The 17,870-nt window shown below is 55.0% G+C and overlaps 1 protein-coding gene across 1 annotated transcript in view; it reads left to right on the plus strand.

Moving 5' to 3' along the window:
• The first annotated feature begins 317 nt into the window (after nucleotides 1-317).
• PKP1 (plakophilin 1) overlaps nucleotides 318-17,870 on the plus strand; it is a 40,822-nt gene continuing 23,269 nt past the window's right edge. The window contains exons 1-3 of the mRNA XM_075910235.1: nucleotides 318-701; nucleotides 5,462-5,562; nucleotides 16,876-17,273. Of these exons, the coding sequence (XP_075766350.1) occupies nucleotides 500-701; nucleotides 5,462-5,562; nucleotides 16,876-17,273 (701 nt within the window). The 5' untranslated portion in view covers nucleotides 318-499. The remainder of the gene's footprint in view (nucleotides 702-5,461; nucleotides 5,563-16,875; nucleotides 17,274-17,870) is intronic.

Here is a 17,870-nt window from a genome sequence, read left to right on the forward strand (position 1 = left end):
ACCCCGAGCGGAGCGGCCCAGGCATTGACTGCAGGGGCGCCTGGCTGGTAGGCAGGGAGAGGTGTCTCTGCACACTCAGGGGGCAGCAATGAATCTGCCTAGGAATCCTGGAAGTCGTCGCTCCAAGGATGAAGCTTCCCAACTTCCCCCCCTCCTCCACCTCTCCCCCCTACTGCTCTGGCTTCCCTGTGCCTGGTGCGCTTGTGTAAACAGCCCTGTGGCAGGAGGTCAGCACTAAACCTGTCTGCCCTGCAGCACCTGAGCCGAGCGGGACTCGCCGCGTGGGTGTGTGCAGGCAGGGCCGTATATCCCGGCGGACGGAGGGCGTGCCTGCTCACACGCCAACCGCAGGAGCCTGGGGAAGGGGGAGGAGAAGCCAGCGGCGGAGGGACGTATGGCAAGGAGGGAGCCTTGAAGCTGACGCCCGGCTCGAGAATTGTTCCTGTCGCTTTCGGCAGCGCAGCCCAGTGCCGTTCCACCCACTCGCTCCACCGCCACCATGCTCCACTCGCCGCTGAAAACTGCCCTGGCCTATGAGTGTTTCCAGGACCAGGCCAATTCCACTCTGGCCTTGCCCTCGGACCACAAGCTGAAAACCCGGGGCACGGGGAAGCAGCGTGTCCAGGAACAGGTGATGATGACGGTGAAACGGCAGAAGCAGAAATCGTCTCAGTCGTCAGGCCTGGGCCATTCCAACCGAGGTAACTCCCCAGCCGGCGGGCTCCCGGTAGGGGGGGATTCCCAGGTTCGGCGTGGGGGGTCTCCGGAATGGAGGCTCCATAGCTCTGGCGGGTTTGCTCCCTAAGCGACAGGCTGGCTGGTTTCTCCGGAGCTGCCCCGGAGGAGGTGGCAGAAAATCGCAGTCCCTGGCAGGGCTAGCGCAGAACTGGCTCCAGCTCTGCCGCTGTGTGAGTCTGAGCAAGCGACTCGAGCCGCTCTGTGCCTCAGTTTCCCCCTTGCACTGTGGAGATTAGACCTTTCTCGCAGGGGCGCTTTGAGGCATATTCCCTGCATGTTCATGATGTGCTCTGGGGGCGTCCGTGGGAAGGGGCAAAGCAGCATTTGCCACTTGGTGCCTGGCTAAATCCTGCATCCCAGCCAGCGAGGTATTTCCCCAGCTTTCCTCAGTGTATTTCCCTGCTGACTGGAGTATTTGCAAAATGTCTCGCGACCGGGTCTTTGCCTTGTGCCCTTTGGGGGCTCCCTCTCCCGCTAGTCCAGGTTGGGCGCGCTGACTGTCCGCAGCTCGGTTTCCGGGGTAGTTTTCTGGCAGGCTTGGGGGGCAAAGGCAGTCGGACTGGTGCAGCGCCAGCCCTCTGGAACACCCTGCGCATACGGCTGCAGCACGGCCTGTGTGTCGGGAATGGCGCTGCAGCTGGGTCACCTCCCTTGGTCCGCAGCTGTCAATCGGGTCTCGGCTGTGCTTGCCGGGCACCTTGCGGCCTGGATGTCGCTCCTGCGGGAGCAGTGGCAAAGCCAGGACGAGTCCTCCCTGGGGGAGGCCTGGCTGTGAGGAATGGGGGGAGGCGCTGGCAGGAAGGCGAGCGGTACGGCTGCCGGCTGGGCTGTGACGCTGTCCGCTCATGCCTTGAGGCTCTGGACTGGCTTTGCAAGGCTGCCTGAGCCTTACAGCTGATAGGGCCAGGGGGACTCTAATGTGAGAGGGGCCAGATACCCGGGGCCTCTTGTGGACGAGCTGGGCTGGCTTCCGGGGAGACGCAGGGGCTGCCCTGTGGAATCGGGACATAGCGCGAGATGTTTCTACAGTTCCACTTGGCTTCTCAAGCCCCATCAAGCCACTTCCCGGGCTTGGGAGATGTTGCAGTTCTCCGAGGGGGTGTGCATGGACCAGCCCGTCCTCGGCCAGGCTGGCAGTGTGGAACCGGGGGTGGGGGCTCCAGAGTTTGGGCAGCGCTTTGTGGCCTCGGGGCCTGAGGGAATAAGAAGCAAGGCCGTGCTGGGTGGGAAGACGAGGGCTGAGGCAGCGTTGCCAGGCTCACACACGCGACCATCTCAACAGGAGGCAGCAACCGCTGCGTCGATTCTGCCCTCCACCCTTGCCACAGCTCTGCTGGGAATTCAGCGTATGGCCGAGGGCAGGAGCAGGCGTACCATATTAGACAACTTACTTCCATAGTGAAACCGAACCATCTTGCGGGGCTGATCCAGTTAAGAGCCTGGTCTTTCCAAGATGCAGAGCACCCACCGCTCAGGAGTCTCAGAGGCTCGGCGCTTTCGAAACCCAGCTAGGGAGGCTCTCAAACTTCGCCTCTGGCCACTGCGGCTCAAAATTAGGTAATGACTGGTAATCCCCTTAGCCGTTCTTAGCCAGGATGTCTGGGGAATCTCGACGATGGGACAGTTCGTGCTTTTTAAGTCTTCCGTGTGCATTCAGTGGCTACGTACGGTTTTGTTGCATGGCTCCCCGCACGGCGCTGTGTTCGACACAAGATCCAGAAGACAGGCCAGATCTCCCCAAGTTCCCTGGGGCGTGGGCTGGGGGGTGGCATCTCAAAGCAAAGCCACTTGAAAGGAGTTGGATTTGTATGGGATTTTTCAAGATCCTACCTGACCCAAGAGCAGGTACAAAGTCAATGGGGCTTCTGTGCTCACAGTGCAGTGTTTTGGGAAAGCTGCCGCCCTAATCAGGTTGTTACTGAGTGAGCCGCTGTCTTTGGAAGGGCAGGTTGTGGGAGATCCACTTTCTTCCTTCACGCCCATCAGCTGCTGGCCAGTATCAAAGCCCCTTGCTCGTGATAAACTGAAGCAGCAGCTGCTTACGCAGTGCAAATATGAGGCTGATGTTTTACATTGATCCACACCCTTCTGCCCCCCACCAAATTAATCTTGCATGCGGCTGAATTTCCCATCCAATTCTTGCCACGGAGAGCCACCGTTCCGTGGCGGGAGAGAATGCGGATGTCACAGGGCATAGCAGGGCTTGGTGCTACGTTCGCAGCAGAAATGCTCAGCAACAACATCAACCACTCAGTCTTGCAAAATCCCTAGGGACTCCAGCCCACAGTAATAAAGCCACAACATGAAAGCAAAGATGTGCCTTGGGGGGGCTGCTTTATCATTTGCATTTTCTGGCGTGGGTGCTGTGCACACACAGACCAAACAGGCAGGGCCCGCCCTGGAGAGCTTGCAAACCGAGGGTCGCAGACCCAGAAACAGCGAGGTAGGCTGTGACCTTGCAATTCCACTGGCCGGTGGTCTGAGTCAATCGGCCGTCTGCCCCCCAACCGGCATCGGCCAGGAACGACTCGGGGTGATGCTCGGCTGGGAAAAGAAATTGTCTTGCTGCAGCTCAGGGTGAATCAGGAGGGCCCTTATGGAAAGGAGAGGAGAGGAGAAAACTGTCCCCAACATAGGAAGATGAGAAGAGCCCGTCACCTGCCCCGAGCCCCCGACCCTTCCTGAGCTCAGGCGTGTGTGATGAAGTAGTTGTGACATGGTTACCTAGGTTACAAAGGACAGTCCGGGATGGGACCATGCTCCACCCCTCCCTTATTCTCCGCTGATGGATTTTTCTCCAGATCCTTGTGTTGAAGTGGAATAAAACAGCAAGTTCCCAGCCTGCAGTCCTGGGAGTGGGTTTATTTGGGCCACACTGTGCAGCCCTTGTATTTGGAGAGGAGCTGCTGAGGACCCCGTGGGAGAAAGCTCCGCGCTGGGTGTCAGAGGACGTGAGAACAGCTCAGGAGAGTGGTCGCTGAGAAATGATTTCCAGGCAGCTGGGGCTAAGGGCTCCGTCCCTAGTGCCGGCTTTGGTAGCTAACACGTGGCAAACTGGCGGGGTTAAACCAGTAGTCGAATGTCCCACCCTACTCCTTCCCTGGCAGCCGGGCCTCAACCTGAAATCGACACGGGGAATCGTTGTGGGGCAGTGCGCAGGGCAGGGGGCACTCAAACCGGAGCACAGCGCGTTCGCTGCACACCCGACCATCCCTGCCTTGCCCTTCCCTTTGCCAACAAAACCCTCGGCCTGGCACAAGGATGAAACGAGCAGCAGCGCAGAGAAACGAACAGGTTCTGGGCAGGGATAATTGGCAAGGAAAGAGGGGCCAAGGCTCAAGCAATTAAGTGCCGGGGCTTGAGCAGTTTTTGGTGAGCAGATGTGGTGAGCTCCGAGGTGCCGGGGTGCAAAGTGCCAAGCCTAGAGGTGCCAGGCCTCAGCCTGGGCACAAACTAAGACTTGGGTCTAGACAGACAACTCTCCAAATCTCTTGAGGTTATCCTCAGTCTAGAGGCTGGCGCAGGAGGGTCCTTGCTGATGCCCATTCTGGCTCATTTCTCCTCCCCTTTCTGGGCCAGCGCCTCTCACCATGCAGGACGCTGCTCCATCCTAGAATGCCCTCACCAGCTGCGCGATGGCTCGGGGGCAAGAGGAACGCCTCGCATGTGCCAGTCATGGGCTGGGGAGCTCACCTGAACGATGTTCTTTCGTTACCCGGCATGGGTGTTGTTCGTGAGTTAGGAGGATCTTGGCATTCAAGGCTGCAAGGCCCTTGGAAGACGAACAGGCCGGTGTAATCACAAAGCGCTGTTATTAACACACAATTCCAGTGTAACGGCGTTTGGCGAAAATGCAAGAGCTGAAGCCAAGAGCCTGGTTGGCACGACCGGAGCCAGTTTCTAAGAGCAAGACATAAACACGCTCTACTGCAGTGCCCCAGCACGGCGGGGCTGTACCCGTGCGCATGACTGCAGGGCTCAGCCTGGGAGCTTGGATTCTCTGGAAGATCAGTATCTCCAAGCAAGCACATCAAACCATCAGGGATGTGGGCAAAATAGAGGCGGGGAGGGATTTTCGAATGCAACAGGGCTTCAGCAAGCCCACTGATTTCCAGCGTGGAGGAGCGGGAATGTTTCTTCTGCTCCCCGCTCTTTGTGGCCAGTGCGACCTCACGGGAATGGCTTTTGGAGAAAACCGGGAAATGGGAGAACTGGCGCCAGGGTCCCGTTACAAGAGTGTGCCGGGGGGAGGTCAATGGGAAGAGAGTGAGAATTGCCTGCTGCTAGGCTGGGCCATGCTGGGAGCTGCTTAGAAAACTCACAGGAGAGGCTTAGTGGGGGACAGGAGTGAACCTCTGTACTCCATTTCCCCCCGCAGGAGGTAAGAGCTACATCCTGTCACCTGCAGGCACAGTGGGTACCGGAATGCATGGGCCAGCTCTCAGAGTAAGGCCCGGTCCAACACGAGCAAAGGGGCAGAATTTGGTCCAGAGAGAAGTGCTGCCCTTTATCACCTTCCCGATGGCTACTCAGAGCGGCTTGTAGCTTCTCACAGCCATGTGCATTGGGAGAGGCCTTCCCTTCCCCCCTGATTTCTGGTGCATCCCTCACCCGTCTGTGATGGCCAATGGAGAAGAGCGTGACCTCTCGGGCAAACAAAGCCTGCATGCGAACCCCATGGGGGCTTAGGGTTCCTGTCCTAACGCTGTTCTTCTGCTTGCAGGTTCCATGTATGACGGGCTGGCTGATGGCGTCAACTCTGGGACTACCCGGGGCAGTTATTATGCCAAAACCCAGACAGGAAACAGCAACTGGGGGTACCCGGTAAGGAGTTCTTTGATCTGTGCCGGGCCACTGGGGCATGCGGAGAGCAACGCTCAGCAGCCTAGTCCATCCACGTGGGCTGCTGCTCAATAACATCGACAACCGCCAGATGTCCTTTGGTGGTGGGGGGAGGGAGCTTTCCTCATCCCAAGAACAGAGTACAGGCGACCCCCACACTTACCACCGAACTGGTTCCTGGAGAACCGTCGTAAGTCGAACCCTTATTCCCATAGCGCGATGTTGTGAATGGCGGTTCCGTTCCTGGAAACCCATTTCATGCCCTAAAAATACCAACATTGACGACGGAAATGGACGAAAACTAAACTAACTAGTTCAAATAACGCACAAAAATAACACACAAGTGAAGACCGCCGTGGTGGAACCACGCGCAGTTCAAGCAGCAACTGCAGACTGGCGAGTCTGACTGACCTTGTGTGTTTTCTGTTTTGGGGTGACGTGTGGAGTCTGCGTCGTACGCCGTCGTGAATGCGAGCTGCGGACGTAAATTGGGGGGTTTAGGAGCTATCTCGCATGACAAAAATGGCCGTAAATGTGGGGGTTGTAAGTCGGGGGCGTAAGTTGGAGCAAATTTCTTTGGGCCGCACAAGAAACTTGGATCTTAACAGTCTACAAGCCAGGTCAGAACCCTTCCATGTTTCTGGGTGGATGGTTTTGGGCCACTACAGGGGTAGAATCATAGATGATTAGGGCTGGAAGAGACGTCAGGAGTCATCAAGTCCAACCCCCTGCCCAAAGCATGACCAGCCCCAACTCAAACATCCCAGCCAGGGCTGTGTCAAGCCGAGACTGAAAAACCTTTAAGGATGGAGATTCCACCACCTCCCTAGGGAACCCATCCCAGTGCTTCACCACTCTCCTAAGGAAATAGTTTGTCCTACTATCCAATCTAGACCTCCCCCAATGCAACTTGAGCCCATTGCTCCTTCTTCTGCCACTGAGACCAGCCTCTCTCCAGCCTCTCTGGAACCTCTCTTCAGGGAGTTGAAGGCTGCTATCAAATCCCCCCTCACTCTTCTCTTCTGCCCAAATCCCAAATCTCCTCGTAGGTCATGCCCTCCAGCCCCTGAATCATTTTGGTTGCCCTCCGCTGGACCCTCTCCAGTGCATCCACATCCCTTCTGTCGTGGGAGGCTCAGAACTGGACACGATACTCCAGATGTGGCCTCACCAGAGCCGAATAAAGGAGAAAAATCACTTCTCTAGATCTGCTGGCAATGCTCCTCCTAATGCACCTCCATATGTCATTAGCCTTTTTGGCTACAAGGGCACCCTGTTGGCTCATCTCCAGCTTCTCATCCGCTGCAATCCCAGCTCCTTTGCTGCCAAACTGCTGCCTAGCCAGTTGGCCCCCAGCCTGTGGCAGTGGGCTGTTCCCTGGTGCCAACCATTCCCAAACAATATCCCCAAAAGCCTGAGTCCAATAAACTTTTGTGAAGGTCCTGGGTCTCTTTGGAAAATGGCTCTGAGCCGGTGGCCACATTGGTGACTGAACATGTAACCCCAGTCCTACAGCTGCTTAGCTGCATGAGATTGCACCCTACCTCTCCTGATGGGGAAGGTCTTTTCCCATGCTGCTCGCTCCCTAGGAGTAGTAAAGGAATGTAGACCCCACCCAACTGCGGCCACCTGGTTTCAGCTGACTTTAAGCTCTGTCTGCAAGTTTGCTTGAGCCTCATAAAATGTCTAGCCTCAGTCATGCAGGTGTGTCCCCCATCTGTGTCTCGTCTACTCTGAGAAACAGACAAGGTGGCAATAGAAGAGCTAATTTTGTCTTTGAGGAGCAATTTGCTTAACTCCTTTTGTGGAATTACAGCGTCTGTGATGCCGTAAGGGTCTAGGAGCTGGCGGGGCAGTGATAAAACCATGAGGTCACTTATGGTTTGGCACTGAATCCAGTCAAAACGTCGAGGCAGTGACAGCCCATTATAATCCTGGGTTGTCTGTCCCCAGAGGATAGACTAAAGGAAATCATTCTCTGCCCTCTACAGCAAACTGATCCCCGAAAAACCTGCACTTTCGATATTGCCTCCGTAGATAGGAGACCTTCGTGCTTGATCTGTGTTTCGGTTGGTGATAAGAGCGGTCGTCTAGGAAGTCAAGGAAACTGCTGATTTGCCCCGGGCTTGTGTGTTACTGGTTTATTCTCTTCCCTTTGCGGTTTTCTTTACCTGCAGGGTCTGCCTTGTTCCGTCTTGGTTTTCCCTTGTATTTCGTTTTACTGTACGATGCTCTGGAGCTCAGGGTGTGCACTCGTGGCTCAGAGTGGCCGGGCACTCAGATAAAAGCGTGCCGATCGCTTAGTAGCAAAGAGCAGATGTGGAGGTCCTCCCACCTGCTGCGCTGTGCCCTACCCCGCAGCTGCCCCACTGAAATTGGCTGGCCCGCTTGGAAGGTGACAGGATGCCACGTGGGTGAGCGCATCAGAACCTTCCTCCCCTTTGGGGTTCCCTTGGGAGAGACTGGTGGCAAGGGAAGTTCTGTGTTTCCCCCTCCCCCCCATGACCCATGGTAGTTGCCCCCTGCCATGGGGTCTGAGTCAGGCCCCAAGAGCCTGCAAAAGGCTCTGACAGGTGTTTTACACAGCTCGCACGACAGCGCTGAACCTACAGTCCTTGCCCACAGACCTACGTGGCAGCAAGAGACTCCTCCATGCACCGCGCTGGGCCAGGATACCAGTGTCTGAGCCAAGGGTGCCAAAAGGGGAAGGAGAAGCCCGATGTAACTAGCTGAGCAAAAGACCCTTTTAGGCCTGGGATTTCCTCTCGCTGCCAATGCTGCAAAGGAGACAGACAGCTGGCCAGCCTGCACCGGAAGCCACGTCGGTGTCCACGGCCATTGACTCTTTGATGGGTCTGATGCCGAAGGCTGCTCTCAAAAAATGACTAAGGGGTCAATTTGTGCCTGTTATTACTGAGTGCACGTTTGTGACACTTCTCCACTAGCAACTCTACTGAGAGCCTCAGACTCATCACAGGGGTGGGAGCGGCAGAGCTCCTCCTTGCAATGCTCCCCCCTCGGACTGAGCGCGCCACCAGCCGCCTGCAGAATGGCCTTTGCAGACCATGGGGTGTAGCCTTGTGGCCCCTGGTCCTGCATTCTCTGCAGGCAAAGTATCAAGTGGCAGCGGGGCAGGTCTAGGTTGGAGATGAGGAAAAACAATTTCCCTAGGAGGGTGGTGAAGCACTGGGATGGGTTCCCTAGGGAGGGGGTGGAATCTCCATCCCTAGAGGTGTTTAAGTTCCGGCTTGACAAAGCCGTGGCCGGGCTGATGGAGTTGGGGTTGGTCGTGCTTTGGGCAGAGGGCTGGATGTGACGCTTCCTGAGGTCTCTGCCAATCACCCTGGGATTCTATGAAAATTCCCACCGACTGGAGTTTTGCCTGAGTTAGGATTGCAGGATCCAAGTCATGGTTTGTTGCTACTGTAACATCTCCAGGGAGCAAAGGGTGTTTGAGACACAGTCCCTAAAGAAAACAGAGTTGTAATTGTTTCATGCAGCTGTAAGTCCAGGCATCCGAATCCAGGAGTCCGGATCCAAAGTTTTGCATCCTTCAGGGTGGCCGCATGGTTAACATTTGCTTCCCTGGCTGGTGCACCAAGCTAGAGATGTGTTGCCTCGCAGCTGGCGAAAGAGAAGCGGCTGCTGCAAGTAGAGGGAAGGGCTGAGCGTCTCTGGAGCAACAACACAGTTTTGCTGCTCTTGCAAGTGTTCCCTCGCTGGGGTGTGGACCGGGCCGCGGCCGCCCCGTTTCACAAGCAGCACTCAGCGTGTTCTCCGCCCATCGCTGGGGGTGGGACGCAGTCATATTTCATTGCTGGAGCTTTCCCCTCCGGCCGGGGAGGGACTCGGCCTTGACAAGTCTGCACGGCAGCGTTGCCTTTTTGCCGTCGTCTGCTCTAGAAATAAACAAGCCGCTAGTGGGTTAAAAACCCTGAGCTGGATAAGACAAAGATTGTGGTTTCGGTGCAGAATTCAGAACACCCCAGCCCCGGAGGTGGGGCAGGATCTTGGAGCTGAAAAGCAAATCAAGAAACCTGGGTTCTGTCCCTGGTTCGGATGCTGGCCTGCTGTCCAGCCTTGAACAAGTTGCCTTATTGACCCGTGGCTCAGTCACCCATCCCCTAAACGACAACGATCCCTGCCCCCTTCACAAAGTGCTTTGTGAGCCGTGCATGAAAAGCCCCGTGACAGGGCTCAGTGTTGGGAAGCATAAGAACAATGACTGTTATGGGACGTGCTGTGCCTCAGTTTCCCCCATTTGAATAATGGGGACGATGATGCTTATTTATTTACCCCTTTGGGTGTAATGTGGTTTAATCAATGAGCCCAACGTCTAACTCGGCTACCCCCTGAAGCTCCTGGTTGATTTCGGCGTGCTTTTGCTTCTCGTGAGGGAAAAGGGTTTGAGCACCTGGTCTGGTCAGGGAAGCTCCTTTACCTTCACTACTCTGCCACTGCCTCTCTGCCCCCTTCCTTGTTGTAGTTCGGTGTGGCGCCACGGCCCTTCGGGATGGGGCTTAGATTTCCAAGCTTGTTTTCCCGAGGTGACGTAAATTTCAGACTCACACTCAGGGCCCCAGCAGGGTACGCGTAGCTTCCATGGAGGCCGTGAGACTGGCAAGATCTCCGTTTTATGGAGCGATGAGTCTAGGCAGGAAACGGCAGGAAATCCTGTCTGAACTCAGTGAATTCCCATACGGCTCAGGGAAGGGAAGGGCAGGGCTGGGCGGAGCTGCTCTCAGAAGAGCAGAAATGTCTCCCAGTGAGATCTCTGTGTGGGGTCGGTGGTGGTGCTTTCATAGGACGCTTTGCCAAACTTGCAGTGCAGAATGAGTCATGATTTTCTGCCTCATTTCCCATTTTCCAAGGCACTGCCTGGCCTTTTCCAGCGCTGCGCGCTACTCTTAAAGTGAAAAGCTAGACATACCCTGAACAAACAGCCATAAACTTTGGAGATGTTCGGACCCCAGCATTACGGAATTGGGGTGTCTCTGGGGTGTGTATGGGGAGAGTAGTGACTTATTCGTTATTCCGCTTTGTTAATCCTCAAACAGGCCTATTCCCCACTGTAAGGGCTGGGTCTTCTGGCTTCACACAGGTGATGGATAGAGGGAAAATGACGTGATTCTTGCAAGTGTAGAAGGGATCTTGGGTGCATAAACTGTATCTTCATGTTTCCCTCCTGCTCCACGGTTGGTTCCCCTTAGTCCAGATGGGGAACAAAGCATCCTTACTCCATGTTATCCTGTTGTGCATCCACTCCCCATGAGCACCCATCGGGCGACCCTCCGTTTCTGGCCAAGATGGAGCAGACTGTGCCCCAAGGTTCGGCTGAGTGCCCCAAGGTTCAGTTCTAGGACGGGTTTTGTTCAATATCTTTATGAATGACCTGGATGAGGGGATGGATTGCACCCTCAGCAAGTTCCCAGATGACACTAAGCTAGGGGGAGATGTAGATACACTGGAGGGCAGAGAGAGGATCCAGAGTGATTTAGACAAATTGGAGGATTGGGCCACAAGAAATCTGATGAGGTTCAACAAGGACAAGTGTAGAGTCCTGCCCTTGGGACGGAAGAATCCCCAGCATTGTTACAGGCTGGGGACCGACTGGCTAAGTAGCAGTTCTGCAGGAAAGGACCTGGGGGTTACAGTGGATGAGAAGCTGGATATGAGTCAACAGTGTGCCCTTGTAGCCAAGAAGGCTAATGGCATGTTAGGGTGCATTAAGAGGAGCATTGCCACCAGATCCAGAGATGTCATTATTCCTCTTTATTCGGCTCTGGTGAGGCCACATCTGGAGTATTGTGTCCAGTTCTGGACCCCCCTCTACAGAAAAGATGTGGACACATTGGAGAGGGTCCAGCAGAGGGCAACCAAAATGATTCGGGGGCTGGAGCACATGACCTATGAGGAAAGGTTGAGGGAGTTGGGTCTGTTTAGTCTGCAGAAGAGAAGAGTGAGGGGGGATTTGAGAGCAGCCTTCAACTGCCTGAAGGGAGGTTCCAAAGAGGATGGAGAGAGGCTGTTCTCAGTAGTGATGGATGGCAGAACAAAAAGCAACGGTGTCAAGTTGTGGTGGGTGAGGTCCAGGTTAGATATTAGAAAAAACTATTTCACTAGGAGGGTGGTGAAGCACTGGGATGGGTTCCCTAGGGATGTAGTGGAGTCTCCATCCCTAGAGGTGTTTAAGTCTCAGCTTGACAAATCCCTGGCTGGGTTGATTTAGTTGGGATTGGTCCTACCTTGGGCAGGGGGCTGGACTTGATGACCTCCTGAGGTCTCTTCCAGCTCTACGGTTCTATGATTCTATGACTGGGGAATGCCATTACCCAGAGCTACCTTTAGTGCTCAGATTCTCTTATAGGATACGATCACCCTGAATTGGATGGATGGATGGGTGTGGGGATGGATGGGTGGATGGGTGGGTGTGGTGATGGATGGAAGGATGGACGGACGGATGGATTTCACTGAGAGCATCTAGGGCATCAAGCCCACACTTGGGCCTTGTCTACTAACCCCCGTTGTCAATCTAATCGATATGACTTCAGCTACACAAATGGTGCAGCTCAAGTCAATGCACTTACGGCAGCATCTTGCCTGCGGTGAGGGGAGTGAGGCTGCTCTCCCATTGGCACCATCTGTTCTCGTCCCGGCAGAGTCCCGCCGTTGGCAGGAGAGCGCTCAGAGAGCCCTTTATCTGTCTTAGCAGATGCGATAAATCAACAGCCAGTGTCTTGACCTCTGCAGCGTTGATCCCCAGCACAGTGGAGACAAGCCCTTGGAGTTAATTAAGTGATCAATTTAGCTCACCATTTGGGGGAGGGGGGATGATTCCGACAAATTGTGTGGTGACCTGTACCCTCTGTCTGATGCGGCATATGTGTACGCACACATGCTCAATCATCTTCCATGACCGTACAAACCAGTGGAATCCCAATCAAGAAACAGCCATGCTAAAGAGCTACCAGGGTCATTGTAATTAGTTGAGTCTCTCTCTGTCCCACACCCGCCGCCCCACACACACATACACCGCCGCACCTTTCCTCCTGCCCCGATGTATGTCAGATTCCTGGGAGACTCCCAGAAGGTTCATTAAGTTGTACTCTCCTTGGTGCAATCAGCGTCTGTTGTAATTCACAACTGTGCTTGCTCCTCTCTTTGCTATGATTGGGAAACTGGCACAGGTGGGAAGCAGCTGGCTCGTTTATAACAACTTTTTAATTCTGATGGAGAACTGGAGCACTCTGTGAGCCTACTGCAACAGCCAGGCAGGCCTTTTCAGATGAAAAGTCTGAAAAAAACCAATCCAGCTTTGGTTCCACTGAAACAATTCATGGATTTGGGTCAAATTCAGCAAATGCTTTTCTCTGGGAAAAAAACGGAAAAAGTCCCAATGGTTTCGACAGCCATTTTCCAAATGCGACGTGTTGACTTTGTCGTTTTGAAAGGGTGTTTCATTTAGAAATTCCACTAGCTTTGTTTAAAACAAACCAAGGGCTAATCTCCCCTGCCCCCTTCTGTCCCCAAAAAGCAAAACGGAGGAGAATATCTTACTGCCCCTGTATAAAACTATGGTACACCCACATCTTGAATACTGTGTACAGATGTGGTCTCCTCACCTCAAAAAAGATATTTTGGCCTTGGAAAGGGTTCAGAAAAGGGCAACTAAAATGATTAGGGGTTTGGAACGGGTCCCATATAAGGAGAGGTTAAAGCGACTGGGACTTTTCAGTTTAGAAAAGAGGAGACTGGGGGGGGATATGATAGAGGTCTATAAAATCATGAGTGGTGTGGAGAGGGCTGATAAAGAAAAGTTATTTATTAGTTCCCTAAATAGAAGAACTAGAGGACACCAAATGAAATTAATGGGTATCAGGTTTAAAACTAATAAAAGAAAGTTCTTCTTTACACAGCGTGTAGTCAACCTATGGAACTCCTTGCCAGAGGAGGCTGTGAAGGCTAGGACTATAATAGAGTTTAAAGAGAAGCTAGATAATTTCATGGAGGTTAGGTCCATAAAAGGCTATTAGCCAGGGGATAAACTGGTGTCCTTGGCCTCTGTTTGTCAGAGGCTGGAGAGAGATGGCAGGAGACAAATCGCTTCATCATTGTCTTTGGTCCACCCTCTCTGGGGCACCTGGTGCTGGCCACTGTCGGCAGACAGGATACTGGGCTAGATGGACCTTTGGTCTGACCCCGTATGGCCGTTCTTATGTTCTTATGGAGAAAACTACCTGGGGTTGAATGAAACTAAGCATTTTTAGATTTTTCAGTCTGGCCACCACACAGAACGAGCAATTCTTTGCTGTGATCAAAGCCACCCGCGAATTCGTTGAAACCGATACATCATATTTAATTATGGGAACCTCCACAGGTTACCATCAGTGGCTACCTGTGCTCAGGAAGTTTCTAGCTTCTAGGAACGGGGAGGGTGCAGCTAGGGCGGGTGGGGCTCTGCTAAGCGATGGCTGGGGTCATTCTCTCCTGGCGACCCAGGATCATCCCAAGGGTATTGATCTCTGGGCTGGGTGGGATGAGGAAGCAGGATGAGTCAATGGAGGGTTTGACTGTGGGTGGATTATTTTCGGAGCTGTCAGCAGTTTGGCAGAGATGTTGAGCCCCTGGGGCCTTTACTGCAGCCATTCAACTACTGATTATGTTTCCATCAAGGGCGTAACATCTGTTTTTCTCTCCGGTGTGTTCCCCTCCGGTGTTGGCTGGGGGAGGGAAATGGGGGGGGGGGGAGTGTGCATGAATTGTTTGTCTGGGGGGGATGTTTTCATCCTGCATTTTGGCATGGCAGGCTGATAACCTCTCTCCCCCTCCGCTCTTGCAATGGCGAACTCCAGATTATTGCCTTTTTTGGGGAAGGCGTTTCTCGGGTAGACAATGAGCCCTCTCCGGCAAGTCTGCGCAGGCCCCATCAGGGCGAGGCTGGAGAGTTGGGAAACCTCTTGCAAACTCCTGGGAAAGCTCTTCTTGGACGATGAGACGCTCATTACCGCAGCCAGCCCATGGGTCTGAGGTGCTGCCGGGGGCCTGGCTGCTCCCACTCCAGGTTGCTTCCCAGTGGCACAGCCCTCGTGGTTGCCGGGGGGGTTGCTACGGACGGCGTGGGCCTGACGCACAGCCCCTGGAAGTTGGTGGAATGATTCCCCCTCCCCACGGATCAGGCCCTTAGGAGCAGGGAGAAGATAGGCCAAAGCAGCAGAGTCCCTCAACCGATCCATTCAACAGCGTAGGGTAGGCAGGAACGGGGTAAAACTGTGCAGCTGCTCCATTCTGAGCTGGAGGGCAACCAAGGACGTTGAGTAGGAGCCCTGGATTTTCAAGGAAGCCTTAATTTGCAAGGTGCTGTGGCTAATCCCTTCCCAGAATTCATAGGGGGAGCTCAAAAGGGCCCACGACAATGGTTCATCATTCCCTAGGGCCTCTTCGCTGGGGCCGACCAGTAAATTGCCCTGTCTCTCGGGGCAAATCGGCGGCAGATTGGCTTAGCTTCGGGCGGCGGAGGAAGGGCGCCCCTTTCTGTTCAGTAGAGTGCAGGTCACTCCGCTCAACTGGGACGTGTGGAATGAGGAACTCTGCCTACTAGGGGTGCCCGGAAGGTGACCTCAAGGACACTGAAGGCCGGTGGGCCAAATGGCGAAGACTTGTTCATCTTTTAGGGGCGTTTGCCTGGGTTAGGACTGAGTGACCGTGAAAGCGAGACGCTATACTCAGTGATGCTGAGTCACTCCAGAGTCACTCCAGATTTACACGGCTGGGACTGAGATCAGAGTTAGCATCTCAGGGTGAAGCTTCCCCACGTCCAGGAGCATCTGAAGGGCTGAGCAAGGAGCTCAGAGGCTGGCCCGCTGTCGGCAGTGGAGGGGGTTTAAGGACCGTGTTATTTTAGTTCCCTTCCGTTCTCTCTATGCCTGGATCCTTCTATGTCAAAGGCAGGCTCTGGCCAGGCCCTCAGACAGTGTCTCCCGGCCCAGGGGCCCTGGCACCACGGTGATGGGCATGGCAGAAGAACCTGAGGAGAATCGAATGTCACTGGGTAGCGAGCAGACATAGGCTCCACTGGGCCTCCTCCCAGCCTGGCTGCCTTAGCAGCCGCATTCGTATCTCACTGGCATCTCCTGCTGATCGGGATAGCCATGTGACTGGGCCTTAAAGCTACGTCCACAGGGTGTCCAGATGCCATAGATGCCGCTGGGCCATGAGGGGAACAAGCCAGGATTTCCCATGTCCTTAGTTGTCGGTCAGGAAAACAAGGGGGGGGGGTGGAGGTTACATAGAGTAAAACACCTCAGTGCCCCCTTTCCTCGCTGGCAACGCTCCCAAGCCTCCAGGTGTGGCGAGGGGGTGTCGGGCCGTCTCCTGAGCTCAGCGACACTGGGGCAAATCGGGAGTAACGCCACTGACGTTACTGTGGATGCACCTCACGGACCCAAGATCAGAATCGGGCCCTTTTCTCTGAACTCAATACGGTGGCTTTTTGCTGGCTTAGCCCTTGTTGTGCTCAAAACTTCGATCATCATCATCGGTACGATACACTCCGCCGTGAAGCCATAACCCCATCCTCTTTCCCCAAGGGGGCCGCCATTTTGTGCCTCTACAGAGGGATTCTCACCTACAGGTCTGTGAGGGTGGAAGAAGAGTGAATAGGGACAAAGCAAGCGATGGGAGGGCTAGAACAGGGAAAGCGTCAGCCTCCGCGAGGGAAAGGGGTGTCGCATGATGGACCCTCCCTCAGCTCCAGACCCCTGGTGTTCATCTACGATCCCATTCTGGGAGAAATGGGGCATGTGCCCCGAAGTCCCTGCCAAATTCGGTGGCCATAAGAAGTGAGCAGGTGTGCTGCAGTCCATTCAAAAGCTGCCCTGCCCCGGGCCAGCGATGGCTGCACGTTGCTTTAGGTGAAGGGGATCGGGTGTATATAGTGTTGGGCAAGAGCTCGGTAGCCCTGGGATGAATATTAACACATGCTATTAAAAAGACGAGGGGGGCAGTCTGGGGGTGCCTAGGAGATGGGGCATCGGTGCCCTGCTCTGCCCCAGACTCCCGGTGCAAGTCAGTTAGGTCTCGCTGGCCTCCATTTTCTTCTGTACAATGGGGATAGTCGCACTGCCCTGCCTGTGAGGAGAGAGGGCTGAGATCGAGGTGCCCTGGGGTATGAACTGCTCTGGTTGTAGCTAATGACGTGTCCACGGCTCCCAGGACAGCGGCTCAGTGCCTGTCAGGATTTGGCCCCGTTTGGCGAAGCCCCTTGTAACTGTTTTGTTTCTTGTTCCCCTCCCCCAGATGTACAACGGGACCCTTAAGCGAGAGGCCGACAGTCGGCGCTACAGCTCGTATAGTCAGATGGAGGGTTGGGGCAACCGGCACCACAGCAAAGCCGTCTGCAGCCCCACCACCACCTACTGCCTGAAGAGCAGCCGGAGCGAGCCCGACCTGTGCTGCGAGCCTCCCCGGGACACGCTCCGCAGAGGCCAGGCGGGGAGCCGGGTGGTGCAAAAGGCCACCCTGAACCGGCAAAGCATGCACAGCAGCTGCAGCGCCCACTATGGCACCACCAGGAAACCCATCCCGGCGCGCACCATCTCCTGCACTTCAGGCAACAAGCAGGACGTGGTGTATGCCCAGCCCGGGACGAGCGGCAGGCAGGATGGACTGTGTATGCACTCTCTGTCCACCTCTAGGTGAGTCGTCGTCGTCCGTCCGTCCCCACCCCCTCCCCCCGCCCCAGGAGCACGGTGGATTAGCCCAGGGATTCTCTGCAGGGGCCACGGCGAACTAGCCGGACTGGCGGGGACTTTGAGGCTGAAGGCCTCTCCTGCTCACCGGCCTTGGCGTCCATTTCCCACCGTGTTTCATGCTGCGGGGTCTGACCCCAGAGGTGCTGGGAATAGCTGCCGAGTGCCACTGATTCCCACTGTCCTCACAAACCGAACCTCTGCCCAGACAGCTTGGGCTCATTTCCACAGGTGGCCAAGCTGAGTAGGGGCTAGCAGACACTCAGGCGATGGCTCCACAGGGCAGGCGTGGCGACCAAAGTGCTGGTGACGTGCAAAAGTCGGCAAAAGGGAAAACGGTCAAACTGTTTTTTCTGCCTCCTGGTGTCAGCATTTCATGGCCACGTGGCTAGCACCCCTGGTGACAGACAGAGCAAAGCACTGTGGGGAAGCATCCCACAATGCAATGCGGTGGAAGGTAGAGCTGATCCCTGCGCTTCATGGGATTCCCTCATAGCAATGTGAGCACGCCGTGCTGAGGAATGTCACAGCAGCACAGCTGTC

Source organism: Pelodiscus sinensis, chromosome 27 (genome assembly GCF_049634645.1).
Source record: "Pelodiscus sinensis isolate JC-2024 chromosome 27, ASM4963464v1, whole genome shotgun sequence".
Lineage (NCBI taxonomy): Eukaryota > Metazoa > Chordata > Testudines > Trionychidae > Pelodiscus > Pelodiscus sinensis.